Source organism: Rhinichthys klamathensis, unplaced genomic scaffold, assembly GCF_029890125.1.
Source record: "Rhinichthys klamathensis goyatoka isolate OS25496 unplaced genomic scaffold, OSU_Roscu_1.1 h1tg000301l_1, whole genome shotgun sequence".
Taxonomy (NCBI): domain Eukaryota; kingdom Metazoa; phylum Chordata; class Actinopteri; order Cypriniformes; family Leuciscidae; genus Rhinichthys; species Rhinichthys klamathensis.
In genome coordinates this window covers 1165179-1192487 of record NW_026606820.1, presented here as the reverse complement: position 1 = coordinate 1192487, position 27309 = coordinate 1165179, and the positions used below count along the sequence as shown (strand labels likewise).

General features: G+C 39.7%; 1 protein-coding gene across 1 annotated transcript; it reads left to right on the top strand.

Annotated features, from left to right (window-relative positions):
• The first annotated feature begins 4027 nt into the window (after nucleotides 1–4027).
• On the top strand, nucleotides 4028–27144 carry slc7a11 (solute carrier family 7 member 11). The gene is made up of 12 exons (XM_056270302.1): nucleotides 4028–4477; nucleotides 11937–12063; nucleotides 12594–12709; nucleotides 12829–12954; nucleotides 19188–19287; nucleotides 19365–19409; nucleotides 19522–19645; nucleotides 20287–20390; nucleotides 22676–22772; nucleotides 23151–23300; nucleotides 25933–26110; nucleotides 26423–27144. Exons 1-12 carry the CDS (start codon nucleotides 4174–4176, stop codon nucleotides 26476–26478), a joined length of 1527 nt encoding a protein of 508 aa, XP_056126277.1. The 5' UTR covers nucleotides 4028–4173; the 3' UTR covers nucleotides 26479–27144.
• The last annotated feature ends 165 nt before the right edge of the window (nucleotides 27145–27309 follow it).

Genomic DNA, 27309 nt, shown 5'->3' with positions numbered 1-27309 from the left:
TGTCCAAGTATCAATTCAAGCTTAAGAATTTGTTCACCTGATTGAAGACAACTTTTTCAATGATCTTGCCTATGAAAGGAAGATTTGAGATCGGTCTATAGTTGCTTAAGATGGTCTTATCCTCTTTTTCAGGAGGGGCTTGACAACTGCAGTTTTCAGGGAGTTTGGAAAACTCCCAGAGATAAGTGAGGTATTTACCACTTCTAGGAGATCTGCTTCTAAGCTGTTTAACACACTTTTGAAAAAAGATGTGGGAAGTGCGTCAAGGGCGCAGGTTGATGTTTTAAGGTGCTGTACGGTTTCTTCCAAAATTTTGCCTTAAATTTCTTCGAAAACAGACATAGTAACTACTTTTGTGGTCTGATCTGCCTGACCCCAGAGCAACTCAAGGATGAGCTGATCACCTTTCTGATATTATTGATTTTCTCAGAGAAGAAAGAAGCAAACTCACTGCACTTGCCTACGAGGGAACTCGAACTGCGTCATCGTTATGACACTTTGGGAACGCCCCTAGCGTAACGCATCTGAAGCATGAATGAAATCTGTCCAATCCTGATTGGTGCTGCGTCATGACGTAGTAGATGACGGCATAACCGGAAGATGCAAAGGTACGCTGGCAAATACAAACAATAGCTTTTTTGCTCTTCAGCTAAAGCGCTCTGTGTCAAACTGTCTGTCTTATTTGGTGTTGTTTGTCCCATAAGAATTGCAATATAGAATCTATAGTGGCTCGGATCTCGCGTTTGCCGAGGCAGCGCGTTGATTACGGGTCTACTCTGCAATAAAGATTCTGTGAATGGGATCTCGCGTTGTCGAGGCAGCGCGCAGATTAAAGGTCTGCATTGCAATACAGAATCTATAGTGGCTCGGGTCTCGCGTTTGCCGAGGCAGCGCGTTGATTACGGGTCTACTCTGCAATAAAGACTCTGTGACTTGATCTCGCGTTGTCGAGGCAGCGCGTAGATTAAAGGTCGTACATTGCAATACAGAATCTAGTGGCTCGGATCTCGCGTTTGCCGAGGCAGCGCGTAGATTACGGGTCTACTTTGCATTAAGATTCTGTGTGTGTGCGAGGCATGAACAGTCAGCTCCTGAGGGTGCTGGCTGTGTTCATTGAGAAATATCTCGACGCGCACAGCCGTGCGTTTTCGGGTGTTTCAGCCTCGCGCCCGTTGATTTTCTTCTCGAGAGATGAAAACCAAATATATTGTGAACGACTCGAATCTCGTGTTTGCCGAGGCAGCGCGTAGAGTACGGGTCTGCAATGAAGGGTACACACGCGATCTGTGAAATAATAATACTGTTTGGGTGCGAGACATTCACAGTCAGCTCCTGAGGGTGCTGGCAGTCATTGAGAAATATCTCGACGCGTATATCTGTGCGCTGTCGGCTGTTTCAGCCTCGCACCTATTGACTTTCTTCTTGAGGGATGAAAGCCAAATATATTGTAATGACTCGAATCTCGCGTTTGCCGAGGCAGCGTGTATTACGAGATCATATAACACAAAACAGTATTCTCTGGTAATTATGGCTGCATTTAATTTTAAGAAATTAAAATTATGAAATATTATCCGACTTTAAGGAAGTTAGATATTTTAATTCAGCCTACCACTCAGACCGTGTTTCACATGCAGTGTTCCTTCTGCACATCAAAAATCGTTTTTCGTTTTTTCCCTGCCGGTCCTCCGCTTCAGGGTCGAAAACGAGACAAAAACAGCAGGGCTATCCCCCCCGTGGAGGGACGAGCGAGAATCGCTCCTCCACGGAGCCCTCAGGAAATCGATGCTTGTATTCAGCGTCAAGTGCGCTCGGGACACATCGGTTCACTCACCCCCCTGTGTAGAGGTAATGTTTGCCTCAGGGTTGTTCGATTTAATATTATTGTATTATTATTGTGCTTCAGTTTATGTTAAAATAATAATAATACAAAAAAACATTGATAAATTGGACATCACTGCTTGTCTCAAATACGGCAAAGACTGCTGCATCACAAGTGTGGCGAGCAGGACGAGGCTGAGGGCTGTGAGAGAGCGGCGCGAGGCCGGCGTGATTGCTGATGAGCGACACCTGTGAGACGCACGGTCCCGTATCTCTCACAGAGGAGCGACGACAGTGGAGATCGAGAGAGGCCAGGCCTGGCTTTTATGTTGTGTTTTGTTTCTGTTTTGTGTGGCCAGCAGTCGTCCGCGAGGGGCTGCTGGCTTATACTTTCATTTTGTATTTGTTTTATTTTATGTTATTAAATGTGTTGATTGTCCGCCGGTTCCCGCCTCCTCCTTCCCACAACAACTTACCTCGTTACATCAAGATTTTCAATGAATAACGATTTAAAGATGTACGTTTCTAATCTTAGTTTCCTGACTCTCATCCCAAACCTGTATGACTTTCTTTCTTCTGTAGAACATACATTTTGAGGAATGTCTCAGTGGAAGTCATTGATAACCAGAACTCTTCTGTTACTAACATTCTCCAAAATATCTTATTTTGTGTTCATAACAATATCGTTGGATCGTAAAACTTAGAACCGGTTCTCGAGTGGAACTGGTTTTCAATTCCCATCCCTAGGCTATGCCACAGGCAAGGGGAGGAAAACTAGAGTTAATTTTGGACTTTTGGAAAACACACACACACACACGCGCATGCGCGCGCACACACACAAACACACACAATTTTATTTTTTCAAAAGTGACAGAAAAGACAACTGTTTCTGATTATAATAGGAAATGTTTCTTGAGCATTAAAGGAAGGATCATGTGACACTAAAGACTCCAGTAATTGCTGCTGAAAATTAATCTTTATCATCACGGTTTAAAGTATATTTAAATAAAAAAACTTTCACAATATATCTGTATTTACTGTATTTTTGATCAAAAAAGTGCAATCTTGGTGAGCATAAGAATTTTATTTTAGAATACAATTACCGGTTTTATTCTGCAATTTACATTCATTATTTTTGTATTATTTTAAACAACTTTAAAAGTTCTTTGTAAAACATAAAAGGTTTTCCTGCATCATTAAGTTTTTATTTTTTTAAAGAGTGAAACATACTCACAAAAGAATAACATTACAGATAATTATTTACAAAAGTGAAGCCACACCTACTTTAATTTTTGCACAGTCATTATGATTCAAAAAGTGAGATATACAGTTTTTGTGAGATATTTCAGCTGATTCAGCTATGGTGCAAAAACTTGCAAATCATCACAAGTTGATGGATTTACAACACTGAATCTATTGAGTGTCAAGGCTGATCTGATGCAATGTCACATCAGCCTCCCACCTTCTTCATTCTTATTTACAGAACACTGTATCAGGCTTGAATGAAATTGCTTTGTCTGAAAACACACACACACTCTCTCTCTCTCTCTCTCTCTCTCTCTCTCTCTCTCTCTCTCTCTCTCTCTCTCTCTCTCTCTCTCTCTCTCTCTCTCTCTCTCTCTCTCTCTCTCTCTCTCTCTCTCTCTCTCTCTCTCTCTCTCTCTCTCTCTCTCTCTCTCTCTCTCTCTCTCTCTCTCTCTCTCTCTCTCTCTCTCTCTCACACACACGTACAGTAACTACAGTAACATGTGGTTTGTCCTACATTACGCTTCATTACCTATATCAACATTAAGCATGACAAAAAGATCACACAGTCAGTCCACAATCCCAGAAACAGGAGTTTGTTATCAGTCTATCGTCTGCTCACTTGGTAATCAGAACACGTCTATAACAAGTGCAGTGAAACAAGGGCCTTTGAAAGAACTAGAGAAAACAGCAAGTGTTTATAGTGAGTGCCAGATGCCTTTGTACGATTTGCATGTCACGTGAGGCAATGTGAGAATCGGATACTACTGCTAAAGCATCATGAATCTGGGCTACACTAACCACAAGTAATATCCTCTTTACTCACATAATACGTAGTAATTTACAGAATAAGATGAAAAAAGGAATACAAAGAGTAAATGAGAGAAAAGGGGAGTGTTTGAGACACTAAAAAGGCAGATGAGAGAGAGAAAAAAAGAGGAGGGAGAAGCCACATTGCATTGCATTTGTTTAGACTTGCGTCACAGCGTATCAGAAGTTTGCTTTACTTTGAGAACACCTTCTGCTCAGGCCTCTCATGTACTACTGGCAAGGGGAGGCACACTACACTGTGAGTGAGAGAGTCAATGTGTTTGTGAGTGAGTGAACAAGATGCCCAGAAGGACTGTGTCAGTTCCCCATCCCAACGGGGATCCGACTCCAAGTAATTTTGGAGAGAAAGACCCTCTCGAATCAAATGGAGACCCCCATGCCGGAGCCCCCGAGGAGAAGGTGAAACTGGGGAAGAAGGTGGAACTGGGGAAGAAGGTGACCCTGCTCCGAGGAATCTGTATGATCATTGGGACGATCATTGGAGCTGGAATATTCATCTCTCCGAAGGGAATTCTGAAGAACTCTGGCAGTGTGGGAATGTCACTGGTGGTGTGGATTGCCTGTGGGATTCTCTCTCTTTTCGGTGAGTGTGTTAACATGTGCATATGCTCTAACACATGGGCTCACATTCACATTATCTTTTTTCCACACACATTATTCAGTTTTAACAAATGACCTAAATATCTCACCCACTCACCTGGTCCAAATCGACTTTCTTAGTTCCTGATATAATCAACAGTTGGATTTTAATTAGAATCTGAGGAACTGTACAGACGCTTTCTTAACCGTTTGTTTGCGGTTTTGAATTGTGGCTTGCCTAACAGCACCACTGATGTCACAGTCATTCATTAGGACACACCACTTTACTCACTGAAAGGAAATGAGTGTTGTTAAAAGGATTTATGACTCCAAAATCAAAGTTCTGTCATCATTTACTTTACTCTCATGACATTCCAAACAGGAGACGTTTAGCAGGTTTCAGCCGTTCTCTTCCACACAATGAAAGTTGATTGGGACAAGGGGCTGTCCAAAAATGACAAAAACGCACCATAAAAGCAAGTTTCCTGATGCCATTTGATAGCTTTGTGTGAAGAAACTTAAGACAGTATTTACTAAAGTCTTGACATGAATGTTCAGCTAAACTTCTCCTTTTGTATTCTACAGCAAGAAAAAGCAAGTCATACAGGTTTTAAAAGACATTAGGGTGTCATTTACAATGACATAATGTATTTCATGTATTTGGTAACACTTTACAACAGTGCTTCTCAAAGTCCGGACCCCGGTCCGGATCCGGACCCGGAGGGAATTCAATCCGGACTCGCCTCCATTTCGTATTTCAAGAGCCCTAATTGTGTGTAAGGGATTAAAAGTCTGGATTTCCTATTTTGATAAACGCATGTTAAAATCATTTGTTTATTTTTTATGATGGTCCAAAATTAAAACGAAGGCGAGATATTTAAAGTTTTCCTCCGTGATTTAGTTGCCATGACATCCAGTGAGCGTGTGACTTTTGACGTAATCGGGCGCGACCGTGACGCGACACTTCCCAGCGTAAGCGTTTGAATGGCTGTGGAGGATGTCATTGTCCAGGAAAGGAAAAGTTGACGAAGAAAATAGAGTTTTCAAAGATGATTGGACAGAGAGGTATGCGTTCACAGATATTTCAAATCTCCCGGAAGTTCCAGGAGTCTCCCGCATATTGATAGCGGCTCCTGATGGCCGCAAATTAGTTCAAATCTAGAGCTCACGAGCTCCAAACCGTGCAGCGCGCGTACGGCAGAGAGGGAGAGAGCGAGAGACCTTACGTGTGTGTGCAAATGCCCCCCCCCCCCAGCCCCCCTCTCTCCCCCCTCCCCCAAATATAAATATATTTTGTTAGTTCGTTTTTGTAAGTTTGTGAGAGCTATTTTTGTTCAATTTGGAGGTATTTCTTTTAGTTATTTATTATTTATATATTTATTATTCTAATACAGAAGAGACATTATTTCTATCATTATTTCATTCATTATTTTTGAAACCTGTCATAATAAAACATGTTGAGTAACCTCTGAGAAGCCTATCTGAATTTGTCTCTTGTAATATAACAATTTTCTATCCACACAGAGGAGGCATAGCCTACTTTAAATGTATTGAAATTAATAAGGCATCGTTGAGTAAACTTCGAGTATCATTTGAGTATCTGTTTGCCGGGCCGAGTATCCTGGTTTTTGGTAATCAAAATATGGTCACCCTAAAGGGTATAGAGTAACATTCACACTATTTTAAGGCAGGAAGAAGTTTTTTCACAGGAAAAAACGTTTCAAATGTCATTTTGGTGATCAAAGATGAGTTTTTAAGGGATAAAATTATTGACTACAGGAGGACTTTAACAACACATTTACATGTTCCCAGTTCTCGGATGTTGGTTAAAGCTGCAGTCCGGAACTTTTCCTCTTTGTCGCCATCTCTCTGTTCGAAATCTGTAACTGCAGTGATTCGCGGAATTATTATCTTTACGTGGGTTGTAAATCGGCATGAAACAGCGCGGATGAACACAGTGCTTTGAGGCGAGTGCTGCTGTCAGTCACAGCGCTGTGTGGATACTGTCATACAGAATCACAGATTCACTTTTTGAAAGTTTGACCAACATAAGAATTTTCATAAGAAAATGTCTTCTGAACAAGTAAGTAAAATCCATTTTTGTTCTGACCAACTAAGGGGGAAAAAGCATTCGACATGATAAGCTTCGTTAGATTTAATCTACGTGATTTACAGAAACCGTGCAAATTATAGCCTACTTTGTTCTCAAACTGTTCATGTTAACAACATCAGCATTGCGTGACTAATGTTAAATTTAATGTGTTTTAATGGGTTAGCAGCTACCTGTGTAGTTCACAATTCATATTATCCATAATAGCAAAACGAGAAAGGCACAACAAAGGAAACTCCATAACTGTGTGAATTAAGAAAACGTACTGTTACACGATTGAACTATTGAAATGTCTTACTTGTTCAGCAGAAAAAGGCCGTCTCTTCTTCCGTTTTGAACCCCTTCAAAACACGGAGTTCACACACTTTTCAAAAGCCCCGCCGATGTTTAAATCCTTGTGTTCGCATGAGACGGTTTCTTTCTCTTTCTCTAGCCACCTTAAATCCGAAGTACGAAGTCTTTTGGGTTTTATAACTGCTGAATCTCCAGTTGACACTGATGATTGTTGTTTGGATCTTTCTGGATGCCATAAGTTTAATTATGTAAAGTGCTGCGAGAAAAGCCTATACATCTAAACATCTCGTCACGCGCAGTATAGCCGGCTAGCCGAAACTCCTTCTTTATGTGTACGGGTGTGATGTCATGACGCAAAGACATGCTCGAATCTCCCGCAGAAACCCACCAGTACCACTGGAATTAAAATCATTATTACAAGCTAACCGTTTTGAATCTAGCTATGGCAAGCAGATAGTTTTGACCACTGGCAGAATAAGTTTTTTTTTAATATAATTATTTTGGATTATTTTTAACTTAAAAAAGTTACGGACTGGAGCTTTAATGGTTAAGTGACTGACATGCAGATAAACAAAATATTTGATCTTTTGGTCACACTTTAAAATCACTAAACAGCGCAGCGAGATCCAGTGAGAAGCATTCGAATTTGGCGCAGATGTCTCCGATACAAACGTCTATCGATTTTATTCGCGCTGCTAGGTAGTCTGGATACTATGGACCAAATTTTCACCTCATCTAGGGAACCAATCACAGAACGGGGAGGGAGCAGCAAGATGATGACGACGTCTATGCGAAACACCGAAGCAGTTTGTTTATACCAATGGATCCAACATGGCAGCAGACGCAAAGTTACCTTTCGATGCAGCCTTACGGCCGTTTCACAACACAAGCGTGAGTGGCACTTGAGCAGCGCGCCAGCGTATCTGCATCGTCACTACAGCTACAGACGCGCGAGAGTATTCACACTGGAAGCGTTTGTACAGTGTCACAGCAGCGGCTACAAAGCTACATATATAAGCAAGCAATTCTTTACAAAGACAACTATACATTTGTTTTTAGAAGTTGGTCATTTATAACAATAATAGTCTTGAAAGTTTGTAATGGGGAGGTGTACAACATTCGCATATAAATGTTAAACAACAAAACAACCCAGAAAATGGCTCTAATCTATTAGTTTCAGTCATACTTTCGATATGTTTACAAGACAGCAACTCCGCAGATAAAAAACAAAACACACAAATAAACCACACACTCGGGTTTGATTTGGGTTGTGCTAGCCTATGTAGCTGTCTGTGTGTTACATAAACTAAAAGAACGTTTATATATAATATTTTCTGGCTAGTTTACTTTAGCTTTTGTTATATATAATACACAACTTTCACCCAAACTGAATAATTAAAAACAAGTTTTTACCGGGTAGCCTAAATCTTCTATAAATATTTTTTAGTCTTTATTTTCTTTTATTTGCCTACTCAGGTTCTTGTTAAAACTCATTAGACATGCTTATTCTGTGCATTTTGGGCACTTTTTGTGTGAAATCATATTTATTTTAGTCCATCAAAAGTGTGCTTTCACTTTAATTTTAGCGTGAGCAGTGGAGCAAAAACAGATTCGACACCGAAACCCCCTCTTCACAGCTGCTCACGCGCTGCTCCTGCTCCCGGTGTGAATGCACTCATTGATTAACATGCACGCCGAAAGGCGCATGGCGCATTTGATAGACATTCTTAGCACCCAATGAACGGCCCTGGGGATTCGTAAACCACGCCTCAAATACGAGAAAATGAACATGTGGTTCTCAATGAGACTTGGGTCTGACGTTAGCCAGGCTAAAATGTTATGGTTTGTGTTAATGAAAATAAGTTTACATCTGCATCCCAACTCAAGCTACTGTCAAATGTGCATTTTCAAGAGACCAAACATGTAGGCTAATATTATTAATATACAGTGAGGAAAATAAGTATTTGAACACCCTGCTATTTTGCAAGTTCTCCCACTTAGAAATCATGGAGGGGTCCAGAAAAAAATAAATCACAATATATGATTTAACTATTTATTTGTATGATACAGCTGCAAATAAGTATTTGAACACCTGAGAAAATCAATGTTAATATTTGGTACAGTAGCCTTTGTTTGCAAGTACAGAGGTCAAACGTTTCCTGTAGTTTTTCACCAGGTTTGCACACACTGCAGGAGGGATTTTGGCCCACTCCTCCACACAGATCTTCTCTAGATCAGTCAGGTTTCTGGGCTGTCGCTGAGAAATGCGGAGTTTGAGCTCCCTCCAAAGATTCCCTATTGGGTTTAGGTCTGGAGACTGGCTAGGCCACGCCAGAACCGTGATATGCTTCTACAGAGCCACTCCTTGGTTATCCTGGCTGTGTGCTTCGGGTCATTGTCATGTTGGAAGACCCAGCCTCGACCCATCTTCAATGCTCTAACTGAGAGAAGGAGGTTGTTCCCCAAAATCTCAAAATACATGGCCCCGGTCATCCTCTCCTTAATACAGTGCAGTCGCCCTGTCCCATGTGCAGAAAAACACCCCCAAAGAATGATGCTACCACCCCCATGCTTCACAGTAGGGATGGTGTTCTTGGGATGGTACTCATCATTCTTCTTCCTCCAAACACGGCGAGTGGAATTATGACCAAAAGGTTTTTTGGTCTCATCTGACCACATGACTTTCTCCCATGACTCCTCTGGATCATCCAAATGGTCATTGGAAAACTTAAGACGGGGACTTGACATGTGCTGGTTTAAGCAGGAGAACCTTCCGTGCCATGCATGATTTCAAACCATGACGTCTTAGTGTATTATCAACAGTAACCTTGGAAACGGTGGTCCCAGCTCTTTTCAGGTCATTGACCAGCTCCTCCCATGTAGTTCTGGGCTGATTTCTCACCTTTCTTAGGATCACCACGAGGTGAGATCTTGCATGGAGCCCCAGTCCAAGGGAGATTGACAGTCATGTTTAGCTTCTTCCATTTTCTAATGATTGCTCCAACAGTGGACCTTTTTTCACCAAGCTGCTTGGCAATTTCCCCGTAGCTCTTTCCAGCCTTGTGGAGGTGTACAATTTTGTCTCTAGTGTCTTTGCTCTTTGGTCTTGGCCATGTTAGTAGTTGGATTCTTACTGATTGTATGGGGTGGACAGGTGTCTTTATGCAGCTAACGACCTCAAACAGGTGCATCTAGTTTAGGATAATAAATGGAGTGGAGGTGGACATTTTAAAGGCAGACTAAGGCCTTGTCCACACGGAGACGGGTATTTTTATAACCGGAGTTTTTCCTACAGCGTTTTAAAAAAAAAATCCCGTCCACACATGCTCGGTCTCCGTCTACATGAAAACGCAAAAACACGCTATCAAGCAGGGTCAAGAGCATGCCACGCCAGCAGGCGGCGATATAAACCGTAAAGCCACGTTGGCCAATCAGAAGCGCAAATCTGACGTCAAACACAGCGGATAACGGCCCACACTCTGACGTCGCTAGGCAAAAACCCCGGTTTCACTGTCTACACGACAACACTGTAACCGGCGTTTCTGAAAATCCTCACCCTGGCAGGGGTTTTCAAAAATGTTCGTTTCAGTGCGTTTTCGTGTGGACGAACGGTCGAACCGCGTAAAAAAAGTCACGGTTATAAAAATACCCGTGTCCGTGTGGACAGGGCCTAACAGGTCTTAGCTTTCAGGGTCAGAATTCTAGCTGATAGACAGGTGTTCAAATACTTATTTGCAGCTGTATCATACAAATAAATAGTTAAATCATATATTGTGATTTCTGGATATTTTTTTTTTAGATTATGTCTCTCACAGTGGACATGCACCTACGATGACAATTTCAGACCCCTCCATGATTTCTAAGTGGGAGAACTTGCAAAATAGCAGGATGTTCAAATACTTATTTTCCTCACTGTATATAATGAAGAAATCCATCTCCACAGGCGTGTCCACAACATGGCCCAATTCAAAAAAAGTTGTTACACCCCTGGATTAAGGGATGTAGAATAAGGTCATGCAGAATAAGCCATTATTATGTGCTTTATAAGTACTAATAAACAGCCAACATCCTAGTAATAGGCATGCTAATAAGAAACTAGTAAATAGTTTTTCCCATTTTCTAAATAAGTGTTTTATTTTGATTGTTTTTATTTTAAAATATTTTTTTTATTACATACTTTCATGATTTAACTAATTTGGCTTTTCATCAACTCAAGAACCCAAATGTTTCTCGAACTCCACTATAAGCTCCGATATAAACACTATTTTTAACAGTAATTCATTATACATTAAAAAGAAGTTCAGGTTTTACTGATAGTCGGCAAGCAAGAATTTCAGGCTATGCATGAAGAACCTGATCAGAGGGCCCCTCCTATGCTTAATGGGTGTGTTCATGCACAATAGAGGCTGATATTGTCTTATGCCGCACTTTGATGGTGAGGAGAGCGCGGTCTGACAATGTGGAGGTTGATGGCTTTGTGTATGTGTCGAAGAAGAATTAGTTTGTGTGCAAGAAGAGCATTGTTTGACAGTTTGTTTATTCATGTGTATGCCAGGAGTCATTTCCCACTTGTCAGCTTTCTTTTGTGTGCTGCAGCCCACATGCTTTGAAGAAAAGCTGAACTGCCCATTAAAAAAAAAAAAACCTGTCCATTCATCCACAATTTCTCTCAATTGAAATCTGCATTCTGAACTCTCCTGGTGGGCCTTGTTTTTTAGAGCTCTCAGCTCTCTTTACATTTACCTTTTGAAGCTCACAAGTCAAGGGCTGCGAGTGAAGCAGGGCTTTGATTTGAACAGATTATTCATTAAAATATTAAAATGCACAGAACTATAAAGAGCTTGTGTAACTGCAATCTCTGAGAGAGAACAGATGATCTTAATGAACTCACTTGACCATGTGCCATTAGGGTTGCTTTGCAGGTGTTGTGTAAATCTTGCCACCTTTCTGAATAATTATGGCACTCGCTCTCCACGACTTGCCTTTGTCCAGCTACTGTTACCTAATTTTGCTAAAGTACAAAGGTATTCACCTAGTTCTTCCCTTTTGTCCTTTTCAGGTGCTCTATCATATGCTGAGCTGGGTACCTGTATTAAAAAGTCTGGTGGCCATTACACGTACATTCTGGAGGCATTTGGTCCGCAAGTGGCTTTTGTGGGATTGTGGGCTGACATGATTGGCATAAGGTCAGTAAATCCTTATTCATCCTCCGTCTTCATTGACAGGTCTCTGGGGCACTGCCAGAATAAACTAACAAAATCCCTTCAACGCCTCAAATAAACACAAGCAAACTCTGCCTGATGTTCAAGGCAAACTCTCAATATTACTGCTGGGCTCCAGTCGGCATGGAATAAAAACCAGAGATAAAGTGCCTTATGACAATGAACAAGCCATTGTGGAGGTTCTCATGCAAAGGATCAAGGGCTGGATTCAGTCCAGGTTCATATGTAACAATCACAACACCGCCAAGAGTAACATCTGTAGATGTAGTTTGAAAGCAAACAAGCTTCACGTGAAGGAGAGCACAAAACATGTTCATGTACAAGTGAACTGGTTCACTGATTATAACAGAAAAATGCAAGATAAGAGGTTCTATTACACTCATGATTTATCACATAGATTGTTCTACCTTACTTTGGAACAGTGTTTTATGAGAGATTACATGATGTCCAGTACAGTACACTGAGTGCTCATAGTTAATTTTCTCATCTTGAAGACCTGCAGGTTTTGCTGTGTCCGCTCTGGCATTTGGCCGCTATATTTTAGAGCCCATCTTCATGCCATGTGGAGTTCCTGAGACTGCCGTTAAATTGGCCACAGCAATCGGATTCAGTAAGCTTTTTGGCTAAGTATTTAGGCTGCTTGATTACAGTATGTACATACCATCTTTATGGCCTAGTTTATATGTGCCATAATAATTTTGAGATATTGCATATTCATTTTCATTGCAGCCATGGGAATGTATCTAAACAGCATGAGTGTAAGCTGGACTGCCAGAATCCAGATCTTCCTCACATTCATCAAGATGCTCGCCTTCGCCATTATCATTGTTCCAGGATTATACCTACTCTTCAAAGGTATTTAGTTTATATTATGCTTCTGGCTTCTTGGATAAGAGTTAAATGCACGAAATGCAAAATATATATATATATATATACATATATACAGGTCCTTCTCAAAAAATTAGCATATTGTGATAAAGTTCATTATTTTCCATAATGTAATGATAAAAATTAAACTTTCATATTAGGGCTGTCAGTTAAACGCGTTATTAACGGCGTTAACGCAAACCCATTTTAACGGCGTTAATTTTTTTATCGCGCGATTAACGGTCTTTTTGGCCTAGCAAACTTTGTAGTTTTTTTTTCACATGCTTTTGTAACAGGACGGCATGCGGGCCGCTGCGCTATGACACCCATTCATTTCAATGGCTTGCGGCGCGCGAGGACGTTTTGAAAGCGCAAGCGGATCTAGCTAGACCGGAAACAAAACAACAGGCACGCCGCACACACTTGTTTGGGCTTGCGAGCCGGATGCGCGAGCGCGAATCTCTCTGCTCGCGCGCGGAATATAATGTGCCGAGCAGGAATCTCTCTGCTCGAGTCGCGCGCGCTCTCAGATACACGCTGCTCTTGTAAGAATTTTCTCTGGGCTCACTCAGAGAATATGCCTGCACTTAAAAACGTGTTCAGTGCAATCGCGAATCTCTCCTCTTTCCCAGCTAACAAATTTAGGTTATAAGAATGTTTTCATAACGTTCCCATTAAGTTATAAAAACGTTATTTCTGAATGTTATAGGAACGTTCAAAACGTCCAGTTTTGAGTGGATGACGAGCGTGAGACGTCGAAATGGATGCCAATAAGATTCTGAATGGAAAGTTTACTTTTAAAAAGTTGCCAAATGGTTCCATTGACAAGACCAAAGTGATCTGTGTGTTTTGTCGTTGTGAACTGAGCTATCATCATCGCAGCACGTCCAGTCTGAATACCACTTGATGATGGCCAGCACACACACACACACAGCTGATGCGAATTCTCCGCCCCCTCGTCAATATCAGGACCTCGTCAGTATTTATTTCACCCTTTTATTGATGGACAGTGTTATATTGTGTGAGAGATTATTTGCTCCAAGTGATAATGTTTTAGTGTGAAATTGAACAGTATATGCCAATATTGTTTTCAATAAAAAACATTTGCACAAAGCAAGCCGATCCACTTTTCCATGTTGATAAGAGCATTAAAATGAGAAAAAAATAATGGGACAAAAAGAAATCAAGAGACATTTAGAATAGATAAAAATGTGCGATTAATCGCGAGTTAACTATGACATTAATGTGATTAATCGCGATTAAATATTTTAATCGTTTGACAGCACTATTTCATATATTTTAGATTCATTGCACACCAACTGAAATATTTCATGTCTTTTATTGTTTTAATACTGATGATTTTGGCATACAGCTCATGAAAACCCAAAATTCCTGTCTCAAAAAATTAGCATATCATGAAAAGGGTCTCTAAACGAGCTATTAACCTAATCATCTGAATCAACTAATTAACTCTAAACACCTGCAAAAGATTCCTGAGGCTTTTAAAAACTCCCAGCCTGTTTCATTACTCAAAACCGCAATCATGGGTAAGACTGCCGACTTGACTGCTGTCCAGAAGGCCATCATTGACACCCTCAAGCAAGAGGGTAAGACAGAAAGACATTTCTGAACAAATAGGCTGTTCCCAGAGTGCTGTATCAAGGCACCTCAGTGGGAAGTCTGTGGGAAGGAAAAAGTGTGGCAAAAAACGCTGCACAACGAGAAGAGGTGACCGGACCCTGAGGAAGATTGTGGAGAAGGACCGATTCCAGAGCTTGGGGGACCTGCGGAAGCAGTGGACTGAGTCTGGAGTAGAAACATCCAGAGCCACCGTGCACAGGCGTGTGCAGGAAATGGGCTACAGGTGCCGCATTCCCCAGGTCAAGCCACTTTTGAACCAGAAACAGCGGCAGAAGCGCCTGACCTGGGCTACAGAGAAGCAGGACTGGACTGTTGCTCAGTTTTGCATGTCATTCGGAAATCAAGGTGCCAGAGTCTGGAGGAAGACTGGGGAGAAGGAAATGCCAAAATGCCTGAAGTCCAGTGTCAAGTACCCACAGTCAGTGATGGTCTGGGGTGCCATGTCAGCTGCTGGTGTTGGTGCACTGTGTTTTATCAAAGGCAGGGTCAATGCAGCTAGCTATCAGGAGATTTTGGAGCACTTCATGCTTCCATCTGCTGAAAAGCTTTATGGAGATGAAGATTTCATTTTTCAGCACAACCTGGCACCTGCTTACAGTGCCAAAACCACTGGTAAATGGTTTACTGACCATGGTATTACTGTGCTCAATTGGCCTGCCAACTCTCCTGACCTGAACCCCATAGAGAATCTGTGGGATATTGTGAAGAGAAAGTTGAGAGACGCAAGACCCAACACTCTGGATGAGCTTAAAGGCCAATTTATACTTCTGCGTCGAGTGTACGCCGTAGTGTACGGCGTAGGCTACGCACGTAGGCGACGCCGTCATGAGCATTTATACTTCTGCGTTTAGGTCTGCGTTGCTCTGCAGTACAGCGCCGAAACGCTAGTTGGCGGCGGAGGGTTTTAATGTTCCACTGTGTTTAGATTCCTCGCGGCAAGAAGAAGAAGATTCCTCGCGGCTGTTTTGAGTTTAGGTTACTACTAGCAATGGCGACTGAAAGAGAGCAGATCATGTTGGAGTTGGAGCTTATCGAGGTGGAAAAGGTAAATTTTTAGTTTTTTTAAGAGTTTCGCTGTACTTAGAATTGAAAAATGGCGGGCGGTGCAGAAGAACACGCCGGAAATGCATAGGAGGAAACGCGATGCTACCAAGCCGACCAATCACAGATCTTGCGGTCCGCATCGTCGCGACGTGTAGTTACATTTTTGAGGAGGTGCGCGTCAGGTTACGGCGAAGGGTACGGCGTATGGTACGCGTCTGTGCGTATGCTACGCCGTACCTACTGCGCGCACCCGACGCAGAAGTATAAATTGGCCTTAAGGCCGCCATCGAAGCATCCTGGGCCTCCATAACACCTCAGCAGTGCCACAGGCTGATTGCCTCCATGCCACGCCGCATTGAAGCAGTCATTTCTGCAAAAGGATTCCCGACCAAGTATTGACTATTGATTGCATAACTGAACATAATTATTTGAAGGTTGACTTTTTTTGTTTGTATTAAAAACACTTATTTTATTGGTCGGATGAAATATGCTAATTTTTTGAGACAGGAATTTTGGGTTTTCATGAGCTGTATGCCAAAATCATCAGTATTAAAACAATAAAAGACCTGAAATATTTCCGTTGGTGTGCAATGAATCTAAAATATATGAAAGTTTAATTTTTATCATTACATTGGAAAATAATTAACTTTATCACAATATGCTAATTTTTTTAGAAGGACCTGTATATATGTTTTTTTAAATTATCAAAAGTGTCAGTAAAGATGTTTATAATTTTACAAAAGATTTATTTCAAATAAACGCTGTTCTTTTAAACGTTCTATTCATCTCAGAGAATCCAGAAGAAAATCCAGTTTCCACTAAAATATTAAGCAGCTTAACATTGATAATAATAAGAAATTGAATCAGCATATTAGAATGATTTCTGACACTGAAGACTGGAGTATTGATGCTGAGAATTCAGCTTAGCCTTCATAGGAATAAATTACATTTTAGTGAGCATAAAAGACTTCTTTCAAAAACGAACAAACTTTTAAATGGCAGTATATGTTTTAATCAGATATCACTATTAACTATATAATTTTTCATTGATACTGTATAATTCACATAATGTTGGAACAACCATCAGTGCCGGTTGTAGCTTGAATGGCGTTCTGGGCGAACCACCCCACAAAACAACCTCTATGAGCCATTGAGTAATCCTCGGCAGCCATCTAGTGGCTATAGTTGAAAATTCATGTCATTTTCATTTTAAAAGTGTTTGTATTCCAGTAGATAACTAGCCTAGAAATCTAGACTCGCCCTAGCGGCTGCAAAATGTGTAGTCTAGCTAAATTATTTTGCAGCCAGTGTAGTCTAGCAACTCTCCGTTGACTTTCGAGCTGGAAAAACCAAACTCTAGTCAGGCCAATCACATCGTGTATAGAGTCGGAGGGCAGGCTTAACATAATGACAACAGAGATGCGACGGTTCACTGCTACTTGAAAACAAAGAATGGCTGCTGCTGCTGCTGCTGCTGGCGAACAGCTGTCTTTCGATTCAGCTTTGGCCGTGGCTCTGGATGATTTAAAGTTAAGCTTTTCTTTGAAACATGAACAAAACGGCACTTGAGTCATTTTTAAAAAAGGAAGATGTGTCACCTTCTTCGTTGCTCTGGTTGGTTGTAGCGCTATCCGGGAATTTGAAAGACAACCGTTAATCCCGCCCCTCGTATTGAGCCCTGTCAATGGTGAGTTCCCAGACCTAACATCCTGATGTAACGTTAGGTCTGGCATGCCAGGCTAGTAGATAACAGCAATCTTCCACTAAATCATGGCACATTTTTCATGTTATCACCATGAATGAAATTGAGAAATGTAGATCTTTTTCGATTTTATATATATATATTTTTTTGGCTATTTTGTATAAATGTATATATTTAAATGAATACAAATTGAGGCAAATAAAAAATACCATAAATCCACCAAAGGTGCACAACTCTGTACACCATAGACTTAACATAGTATTAGTGATAGCCGCATACTGTGATTTAGAAATTCTCTCGCTCCTCCTCCCGGGCTGAATTTACTCAACAGGCACTTCTCAATACTCAAATTGATGCTTCCTCATTTCCTCGCTCCTCCAGCCTGTGACCCAGAAACCGATCAGTGTTAGCCATCTTGAAGGACATCTGAATTCTCTAATTGCTCCGAGGAAGCAAGGAAGCTTCCAGAGAAGCTATGAGTGAGGATGCACAGGTGCTGAATTCTTTCTTAGAAGCCTGACGCCCATTTAAATTCTCCTCCCCCTCACATCTGTCACAATAATTTTCATTTATGCTTTACCTTTGCAGTTTAAATTAACCATACATCTCACATATTACAACAGGGGATCTTGCATTATAATTTTTTTATTGTTTTATAAACAAAAGCCTGACAGCATCCGACTAGAGCCAACGGTGCGGAACACCGTAAAAAAAATAATCCAAACAAAAGCCCGACAACATCCGACTAGAGCCAACGGTCCGGAACACACCAGAAAAACTAAGTCGGCTGTTGCTCAAAACCGTGTGTCCCTGGCTTAAGGGGGGTGGAGCTGAGACGTGAGGAAGGGAAGCGAGGAAAGGAAATGAGGAAGCACAAATTACAAATGAGAAGCACCCAAGATGTTCACTTCAGGCAGATCCATAGACCACAATGCACCATGAGTGTGATGTCAAACCAGATTGAGCTTTACCCCCACCCCACACAACTCAAGTGAATGATATTGGCATTATTTTGACGTTTAACAGCATTTAATACTTAGCAACCTTAAGCGGACTGTTTTTTAACACAGTTATAGTTTATTTTATTATTATTTTTGTATGTGTATTTTTTTTTTTTTTTATAGTTTATACAATTTTATAATTTTCAACAGCCCGAGCATACGTACAGGCCTGAATGGTGCATAAACAAATTCATAAGGAAAAAATAATTAAAAGAATAAATGAGCTCCATAGCAGCTTTATTCCAAGTGATCAAGGTCTTAGGGCGTTCCATTTAAAAACATTTCAAGGGTTCCACCTGTAGTGGGCACTCGTGCAACATAAGCAATGATGTACATCCGAGTGAACGAGACAGAGGCAAGTTAGCGTTGCGAGGGAATCTCATTTTTTTTTTTTATTTAAGCCCAGCTCTCCCTACTGACGTCACCTCAGGTTTCCCCACTGGAAGCCCCGAGGAGAGGTAAACAAACCTTGCTCCTACTTGCTTGAGTGAAAGTAGCCTACTTCTCCGTGTGCACACTCCGAGTCCTGACCAGGTTAATTGACCCACACGGTGGCATCATATCATTGACATGGTGCAAATGAGTGGTAAGACCCTGATCACGCATTCCTTTTTTTTTTTTTGCCGCCCCCGTCAAGATGCCGTCATGGGCAGTAGCCCACGTTGCCCATGCCTACATCTGCCACTGACAACCATTAATTTTGATTAATAATAAAAATTAAGGATCCACTTAACAGAAATAGGTTTGGCTCAGGGAAAACTAAAATTACAGAGAACATCAGGCTGTCTAAGCTTCTCACAATGCTAATAATTTAACACTGGTTACATCTGCAGGGGAGACCAAAAACTTTGAGAATGCATTTGAGGTCAACACAGTAGACTTATCAGGACTTCCTCTTGCCTTCTACTCAGGAATGTACGCCTATGCCGGCTGGTGAGCCCCCCTTCTAATTCCACACAAATCCAATAGTGCCGCATGCAGTGTTTGAATACATTTTTGGCCTCTTACAGGTTTTACTTGAATTTTGTGACTGAGGAGGTGGAGAATCCTGAGAGGTTAGTGATATAACAAATATGATTTCTGTATGGTTTGATGTTTAATTCAGCTGTTTCTAGCGTGGCAAACCAAAAGGCAGTGATGACTTAGGTGTTAATTTCCATTTCCCAGGACAGTGCCTCTTGCCATCTGCATCTCCATGGGGATAGTAATGATCTGTTACACACTGATAAACGTGGCATATTACACCGTGATGTCAGCAGAAGAGCTGTTAGCCTCCAATGCCGTAGCTGTGGTGGGTCACTCCCTGTCTGCTTGTGCTTCTATCTCAAAACTTCTTCATTTATTAACAAATTCCAATTAAATTCAACAAACTCAATTAACACAATCCAGGATCCTAGTATCGGTTTTTCCATGTAGCAGCAGTAACTGGAACATTTAAGAAAGAGAGCCAGAAAAGAAAAGGATTCGTTTTATAAACGAGTTTAAGCAATTTGCAGTAGTGCCTGTAATAGTCAACACCTTCCTCCTCCCCAAAGTAAATATGATTACATAAGGCCAGTGGCTCTAAATGCCTGTCTGTTTCTCTGCTGGAGTAATCATATCTCTCTCACAAATAACTGACAGCAACAGAATCTGTGCGCAGAGATCTCCTGCTAGGCTCTGAAATACTCTAAAAGCTTTCTCATCTCGTTAGACGTCTGTAATGCATTCATTTATAGCCTGTTTCACTTTGCGTATCCCTCTACAAGCTCACTCTTATGGAAAATATAAAGCCTTTTCACTTCACTGATTATTCATAAACACAGACAAGTCTAAAAATTGAAGATCAATGTTGTTTTCCTATTTGTTTCACAAAATTAGTTCATCTTTCTCACTTCCATCCACTCTTTTCATCTCTTCCCTCTCTATCCATCCATCTGCCCTCCCCAACAGACTTTTGCAGGGAAGCTGATGGGAGACTTCTCAGTAGCAGTTCCCGTTTTTGTAGCTCTGTCTTGCTTTGGGTCCTTGAATGGAGCCATATTTGCCATCTCAAGGTGTGCATCTCAGTTTTGAGTCTCAGATTTTTTACAAGGGTCAAACATAGAGCGATAAAGGTTATAGAAAAACTAGGAACAATCTTAATTATTTTGGGAACATCACACAAATTCATACGAATTAGCCACCAATTCACCTAAATGTAAAATACTTTAAGGGTTAGTTCACCCCAAAATTAATATTCTGTCATTAATTACTCACCCTCATGTCATTTCAAACCCGAAAGACATACATTAATCTTCGGAACCAGCCCGTTCTCATCCCAAGGCGTCATCTAACTGACGCTTTTGAGCATGCGTCAACATGCCGACGCACATGACACCCCTTAAGCGTCAATATGAGACGCGCCTCCTAGTGGTCTAACCCTAACCCTACCCCAGACCCAAACCTACCCATAACGGAAGCGTCATCTAACTGACGCTAAAGGGTGCCATGTGCGTCGGATTTAGACGCATGGTCAAAAGCGTCAGTTAGGCCTCGTTTACACTGCAGGTCTTGATGCCCAATTCTGATGTGTTGCCTATATCCGATTTTTTTGGACCGTCCGTTTACACGTTCTTTAAATTGTGACCCATATCCGAGTCATGCGTTTACACTTGACTGAAACATCGCGCATGTTTAAAGGGGTCTTCTTGCTCAGATGGACGAACGCGCAGCGAGATCTCAGGACAGGTGGGAACATACAACACGATCTCATGAAAGTGAATATAGCACGAATTTTATTTCTCGTGCCATTTATAGGCTACGCCAAAAATAGTTTTTGCTTGCATATGATACTGTAAACGTGCGTATTGAACGCCATAAAGTGCGTATCATGCACGAAAAAACTATTTTTGGCGTAAATGGCACTGAAAAAAAAAAGTGCAATATACGCACTTTCATGAGATCGTGGCGGGCTTTAACGAGGAGCAGTGGGTCTGAAATTTTAGGATGAGCAAGCCAACCTTTGATATGTTGTCAACGTGTGTCCACATTCCTCTCCTATGACGACACAATGTTTCGTCTGGCCATCCGTCCATCCGCAGATGCGCGTCGGGGTTTCTCTCGTCATTAAACCGCGGAGACGCAGCCTAATGCCTCAGAAAATCAGATCTGCCTGTTTACATGACAATCGCATTGGCACATATCTGATTTATATCTGATTTATTTCCACATATGAACGAGGCCTGAAACCGATCTCGAAATATCCGAATGCATGCGTTTTTTTTTCTGTTTACACTGTCATAGAACACATCCGATCTGTGTCGCATACGAGTAAAAAATCGGAATTGGGTCACATTTCACTGACATTGTAAACGAGGCCTTAGATGACGACCGAGGATGAGCGTCTCATATTGACGCTTAAGGGGTACCATGTGCGTCGGCATGTTGACACATGGTCAAAAGTGTCAGTTAGATGACGCCTTGGGATGAGAATGTGTTGTCGGAACACATATGAAGATATTTTTGATGAAATCTGAGAGCTTTCTGTCCCTCCATTGGGAGCGACGCAATTTACACATTCAAGGTCCAGAACGATAGGAAAGACATTATTAAAGTAATACATGTGACTAATGGTTTAACCTTAATTTTATGAAGCGACGCGAGTGCTTTGTTTGTACAAAAAAAAACATAATTGACCACTTTCTTTACAAAAATATTGACCTGCAATCCAGTAGGGGCAGCACCACAACGCATGCGTGTTGTGTTGACTCAAGACCGGAAGTTGTTCAGTGAATGCGCTTTGGATAATATTATTTTGTAAATACAGGGGTAAATTATGTTTTTTTTACACAAACAAAGCACTTGTGTCGCTTCATAAATTTGAAGTTAAACCACTGGAGTCACATCACATGGATTACTTTAATGATGTCTTTCCTACCGTTTTGGACCTTGAATGTGTAAATTGCATTGCTCCCAATGGAGGAACTGAAAGCTGTCTGACTCCACCAAAAATATCTTAATTTGTGTTCCGAAGATGGGAAAAAAAGGTCTTACGGGTTTGGAACGACATGAGGGTGAGTAATTAACGACAGAATCTTCATTTTTGGGTGAACTAACCCTTTAAGAATTGCCATGAGAGGGTGTTGAAAATTACACCAAGTACATGAATTTTATATTATTTTTCAAATGACCCAACAATTGTTGGTCACACAGTTAATTGTTTTAGGCTTTGACACATTTTTAGTCTTTAGTTTCAAATCCTTTCAAATCCAAAGTTTCAGACCATCGACTATAGTATGTCTTGGTTCGTATTTCTACAGTGGATGTTTTAAACGTTTTACATTTTGTTTCTCTTCCACAGAATGTTCCATGTCGCCTCCCGAGAAGGTCAGCTTCCTGAAGTTCTTTCTATGATTCACATACGCCGACACACGCCATTACCTGCTGTGATTGTCCTGGTGAGTCATAGACACACACATGTCCCACTCAACGGTCACCCTTACTGATACTCCTGTTCAGCTGAACAAAACCGTTTGAGCTATTTTGAAAGCTTCGAAATAAAAACATATTACTTATGAAACTGACTATTGTATATGTTCCTAAAAGGAAAAAATATATACTAATAATAATAACTTGTACAAATACAAAATATATATAAAAAAAAAAATATATATATATATATATATATATACACACACTGTATATAAAATATAATGTTTATTAACCTTTATTAAAATATAATGTCTATTAACCTTAAATTCAATTAACTTTTAATTTACTATATCAGTCATTTTCATGCCTACACGCCTTTCTAAAAGTGCTCGTCTTTCTTTCAGTATCCGATCACACTACTGATCCTCTTTCTAGGGGACATCTACAGCCTGCTGAACTTCATGAGCTTCCTACGCTGGTTCTTTATCGGGGTGGCAGTGGTCGGCCTCATCTACATGCGATACACACGCCCTGATATGCCACGACCTTTTAAGGTGACCCTCTTTTCTGTTCTGGCAGCCTGTTACCTCATGTCTAATGCATCTCTAATGCAAATTATTAGTTAAATATCTAGAGGTTAAGAAAGCACGGTAGATTTAATTCTAAGGTGCATGTTAGCAGAGGAGAGGCAAGAGTTGGAAAGCTATTGAGATCTCAATTGTACTCTGTCACTTTGTTATGTTGTCCACTTAATCTTAAATTTCTTCAGGGGGCCTTTTTCTGGGATTGGTCAACTGGTAGTTACTAAGTGTCAAATATACTGTGAAATAACCATGAACAAAATAATTTCAAAATCAAAATCAAGACATTTTTTGATCCATGAGTAACCGCTCTCTTTTATGTCTTATCTAAGTATTTTAATTTGTTGTGATGAAAAAGTATAGCTAAACAAACTAGAACAGGTTGGGTTGGGTATAAACATGAAATTTAAATTCATGATATGGCCATGGATCCTTTTAGATAGGAAATTGAAGATTTTACAGATATGGCTGACAGTGGTCAAAACATGTCGTTTAAAGTGTCCCTATTATGGTTTTTCGAATATTCCTTTCATGCAGTGTATAGCTGTATGTGAATTTAAACGTTCTGAAAACTTCTAAAGTCGAAAGTGCACAATAAATATATTGTCTCCCAAAAGAACGAATTAACTCAGAAACGAGTCATCTATAAATCGAATCCCACTGCGTTAGAGATGCGTGGATGGGCTATTATTTCATTCGCCACCGCATCACAAAACTCATCATCCGTCCGCCATCCATCCTCACCAACAGTTTTTGACCAATTTTCAAAACCGCACCCGCCCGCCATCCGCTGATTGGGCGATACAAGGCGCTGCTGATGACAGCCGCGAGACTAGAAAGCTCTCAGAATATCAGCAGTGAACTCCGTCTCCGATCGGCGCACAGGGACAAAAATAAATAAATAGCCTAAATTAAACGCACTTCGGCAAACCTATCTGATAGGCTACTATACAATATTTTCATTGTAGCCTAACAGAAAACGCATTTTGGCACATCATTTCAACATGCTGCTAATTGTATGAGACGCCGTTTGTTAAGCGGCTCACGCTGAAAATAACAGCAAAATTTTGTCACATTTAGCTTCAAACAATGTTTAAAAAACTGTCACTTTTTAGCACATTTACAACAATATTTGTCAACTTAGAGATATTTTAAATAGTTAAATCTAAATATTAAATGTTACACCTAAATGTTAAATGTTAAATCTAAATCTAAATGTCAAATCTAAATGTCAAATCTAAAATGTTAAATCTAAATCTAAATGTTAAATCTAAATCTAAATGTTAAATCTAAATCTAAATGTTAAATCTAAATCCAAATGTTAAATCTAAATCTAAATGTTAAATCTAAATGTAAATGTTGAATCTAAATGTTAAATCTAAATGTAAATGTTGAATCTAAATGTTAAATCTAAATGTTGAATCTAAATGTTAAATCTAAATGTTAAATCTAAATGTTGAATCTAAATGTTAAATCTAAATGTTGAATCTAAATGTTTCGGGTGAAACTTGAATTTGCATATTAGTTAGTATAATTGAGGTCATGAAGTGGTCGTAAAAAAATTGTCACACTTGTGGTCTTCAGTCAAAAATGATCCCCATAGGAAATGAATGGGAAATTGACAAAACACAAATTTTTGTGTTTTTGAAATTTTTTTTTCAAAATTTTTTTTTAATATAGTAGTTTCTATTTTTCATCTTTCTTTAGCTTGTTCATTATTGCTGTTTTCTTTTATACTGTTCACTGTTTTGTTACGTTCAGTGACTTACACAAATGTTCGTTATATAGACATGTTCATTAAATATTATTTTACATAGTGTTATAATTGAATTAATTGCTTGAATAATTTATAATAATGAATCATTTTTTGTTACAAATTCTGAATAAAAAAAATGGGTATAAAATTTGCTTCTTGTCAACACAAGCTTCTCTTTCTAACACAATGTTTAGGTTTGACTGTAATCATAATGCAAAAACTAACATTTTAAATCACTATTTCTAAAAAAATATATATCTAAAACTTGATCAAAAATAGCTTTTGAGATTGTTTAAATATGTATTCAAATCCAAAAAAAAAAAAAAAAAAAAGTAAATGTGTCCATAAACAGCTGGGGAATTCACATGCCTCTCCATAGAGAGCTGTAGATGCCATCTAGTGGTTACACCATGGTCTTACTCTTTCTCTCCATACTCCCACCAGATGGTGCTAATCTGCTTAAAACATTTTTTGAAGGCCTAGACTCTATATTAAACTAAAGTAATATATATATATATATATATATATATATATATATTTATTAAACTAAAGTAATATATATATATATATATATATATATATATATATATATATAAATTTCAATGGCAAAAAAAGACCATAAATATTGCATAAATATTAATAAATTCAATCAAATTCTCTAAAAATGCAAAATTAAAAAGAATAAATATTATAGAACAAAAATAAATTGGATTGGTTTTACTGGGATGGAGGAAGTTTCATTTTTAGGTCTCCGGTCACTTTTGACCGGGTAGGCCCAGGATGTGACTCCGAAAGGAAGACCGTCTGAGGGTTAATATCTCTTTATCTCTGTATTTTTCTCTTTCACAGGTCCCCATTATAATCCCTGCTGTTTTCTCCTTCACCTGTTTCTCCATGGTATTCCTTTCTCTATATTCGGATCCAATTAATACTGGGATTGGCTTTGCCATCTCTCTCACTGGCATCCCTGCATACTACATATTCATCTACACCGAAAGAAAACCCAAATGGTTCCAGAAATTCTCAGGTCAGAGGTTACATAAATGCAAATGGCAAAAGGCAACAGTGTAAAACTTCTGATTTTGTGTGAAAGTCATTTTTTGTCTAGTTACACATGAATGATTATTATGATGACTCTGACATGCCATTTTTTTATTATTATATGACTGGTGTTAAACTCTTGGAAATATATTTTCTGTAAATTAATAAAAAGAACCTTAATATGCACACACAATGGAACATATGGAAATGTATTCCATATCATATCATCTAGAATATGGTAATATCATAAAACATATGCTAAAAACATATTAATGTTTGTTTCCCTTGTGTTTTTCAGACTCTGTGAACAGATCACTACAGATCATCCTACAGGTGGTTCCTGCAGAGCACTGACCTCTATCCTTTTTTTCTCTTTGCATGTATGTGTGACTGTGTCTGTACAGTATCTGTAGTAGTTCTCTCACGACAAAAGTCTGTTCTGATTGACAGCAGGGAGAAAACAATACTAAATCCAAATAATAAAATCAACTGAACCAATGCCTGTTGATACCTATTTCTGTCGTACATCCAAAAAAACAATCTCTGAAATGTCTCTGCCTCAGTCCACCTGAGAAAGAGATGCAACACTGTCATTTCAAAATATTCATCTTCCAATGCTGTGAAGAACCTAATGTGACTGACATAAAGTCCATGCATATCACCTGTGGTGTTTTAGAACCGTGGCCACTTATTCAATTTGCACTGCTATATCTTTATACACGTCAATGTCACAGACGCCATAAGCGATTCCACTCCATGAAGGGTGACTCAAGAATGGGTTCAGACAGGGATTTGAACATAATGTTACACTCTCCTCAATGGCTGAGGTATTTGAAATTCTGTTATACTGATATGACTGTACATGTAAACACTGAATAATGGCTATTTTGTAGGGTCTTGTCTGACCAATAGGTTATTTAGGACATATCACATACACCACAGTGATATTTATGTATTACGCTACACTGGATAATCTGGTATTTTTATTGCCTATTGTGCTGTTTTATTGTACCATGCAGGAGAATTAGTACACTAATTTATGTTGATTATTACTCCAGAATTGCCTTTAAACCATTTGACAACTTAAATACCCAATTCAGCTTGAAAATTAATTGTATTTATAATCAGTTTATTCCCAAATGAATTGCCAGTAAAGTAATGATTTTGCACATTAACATTGTGTTT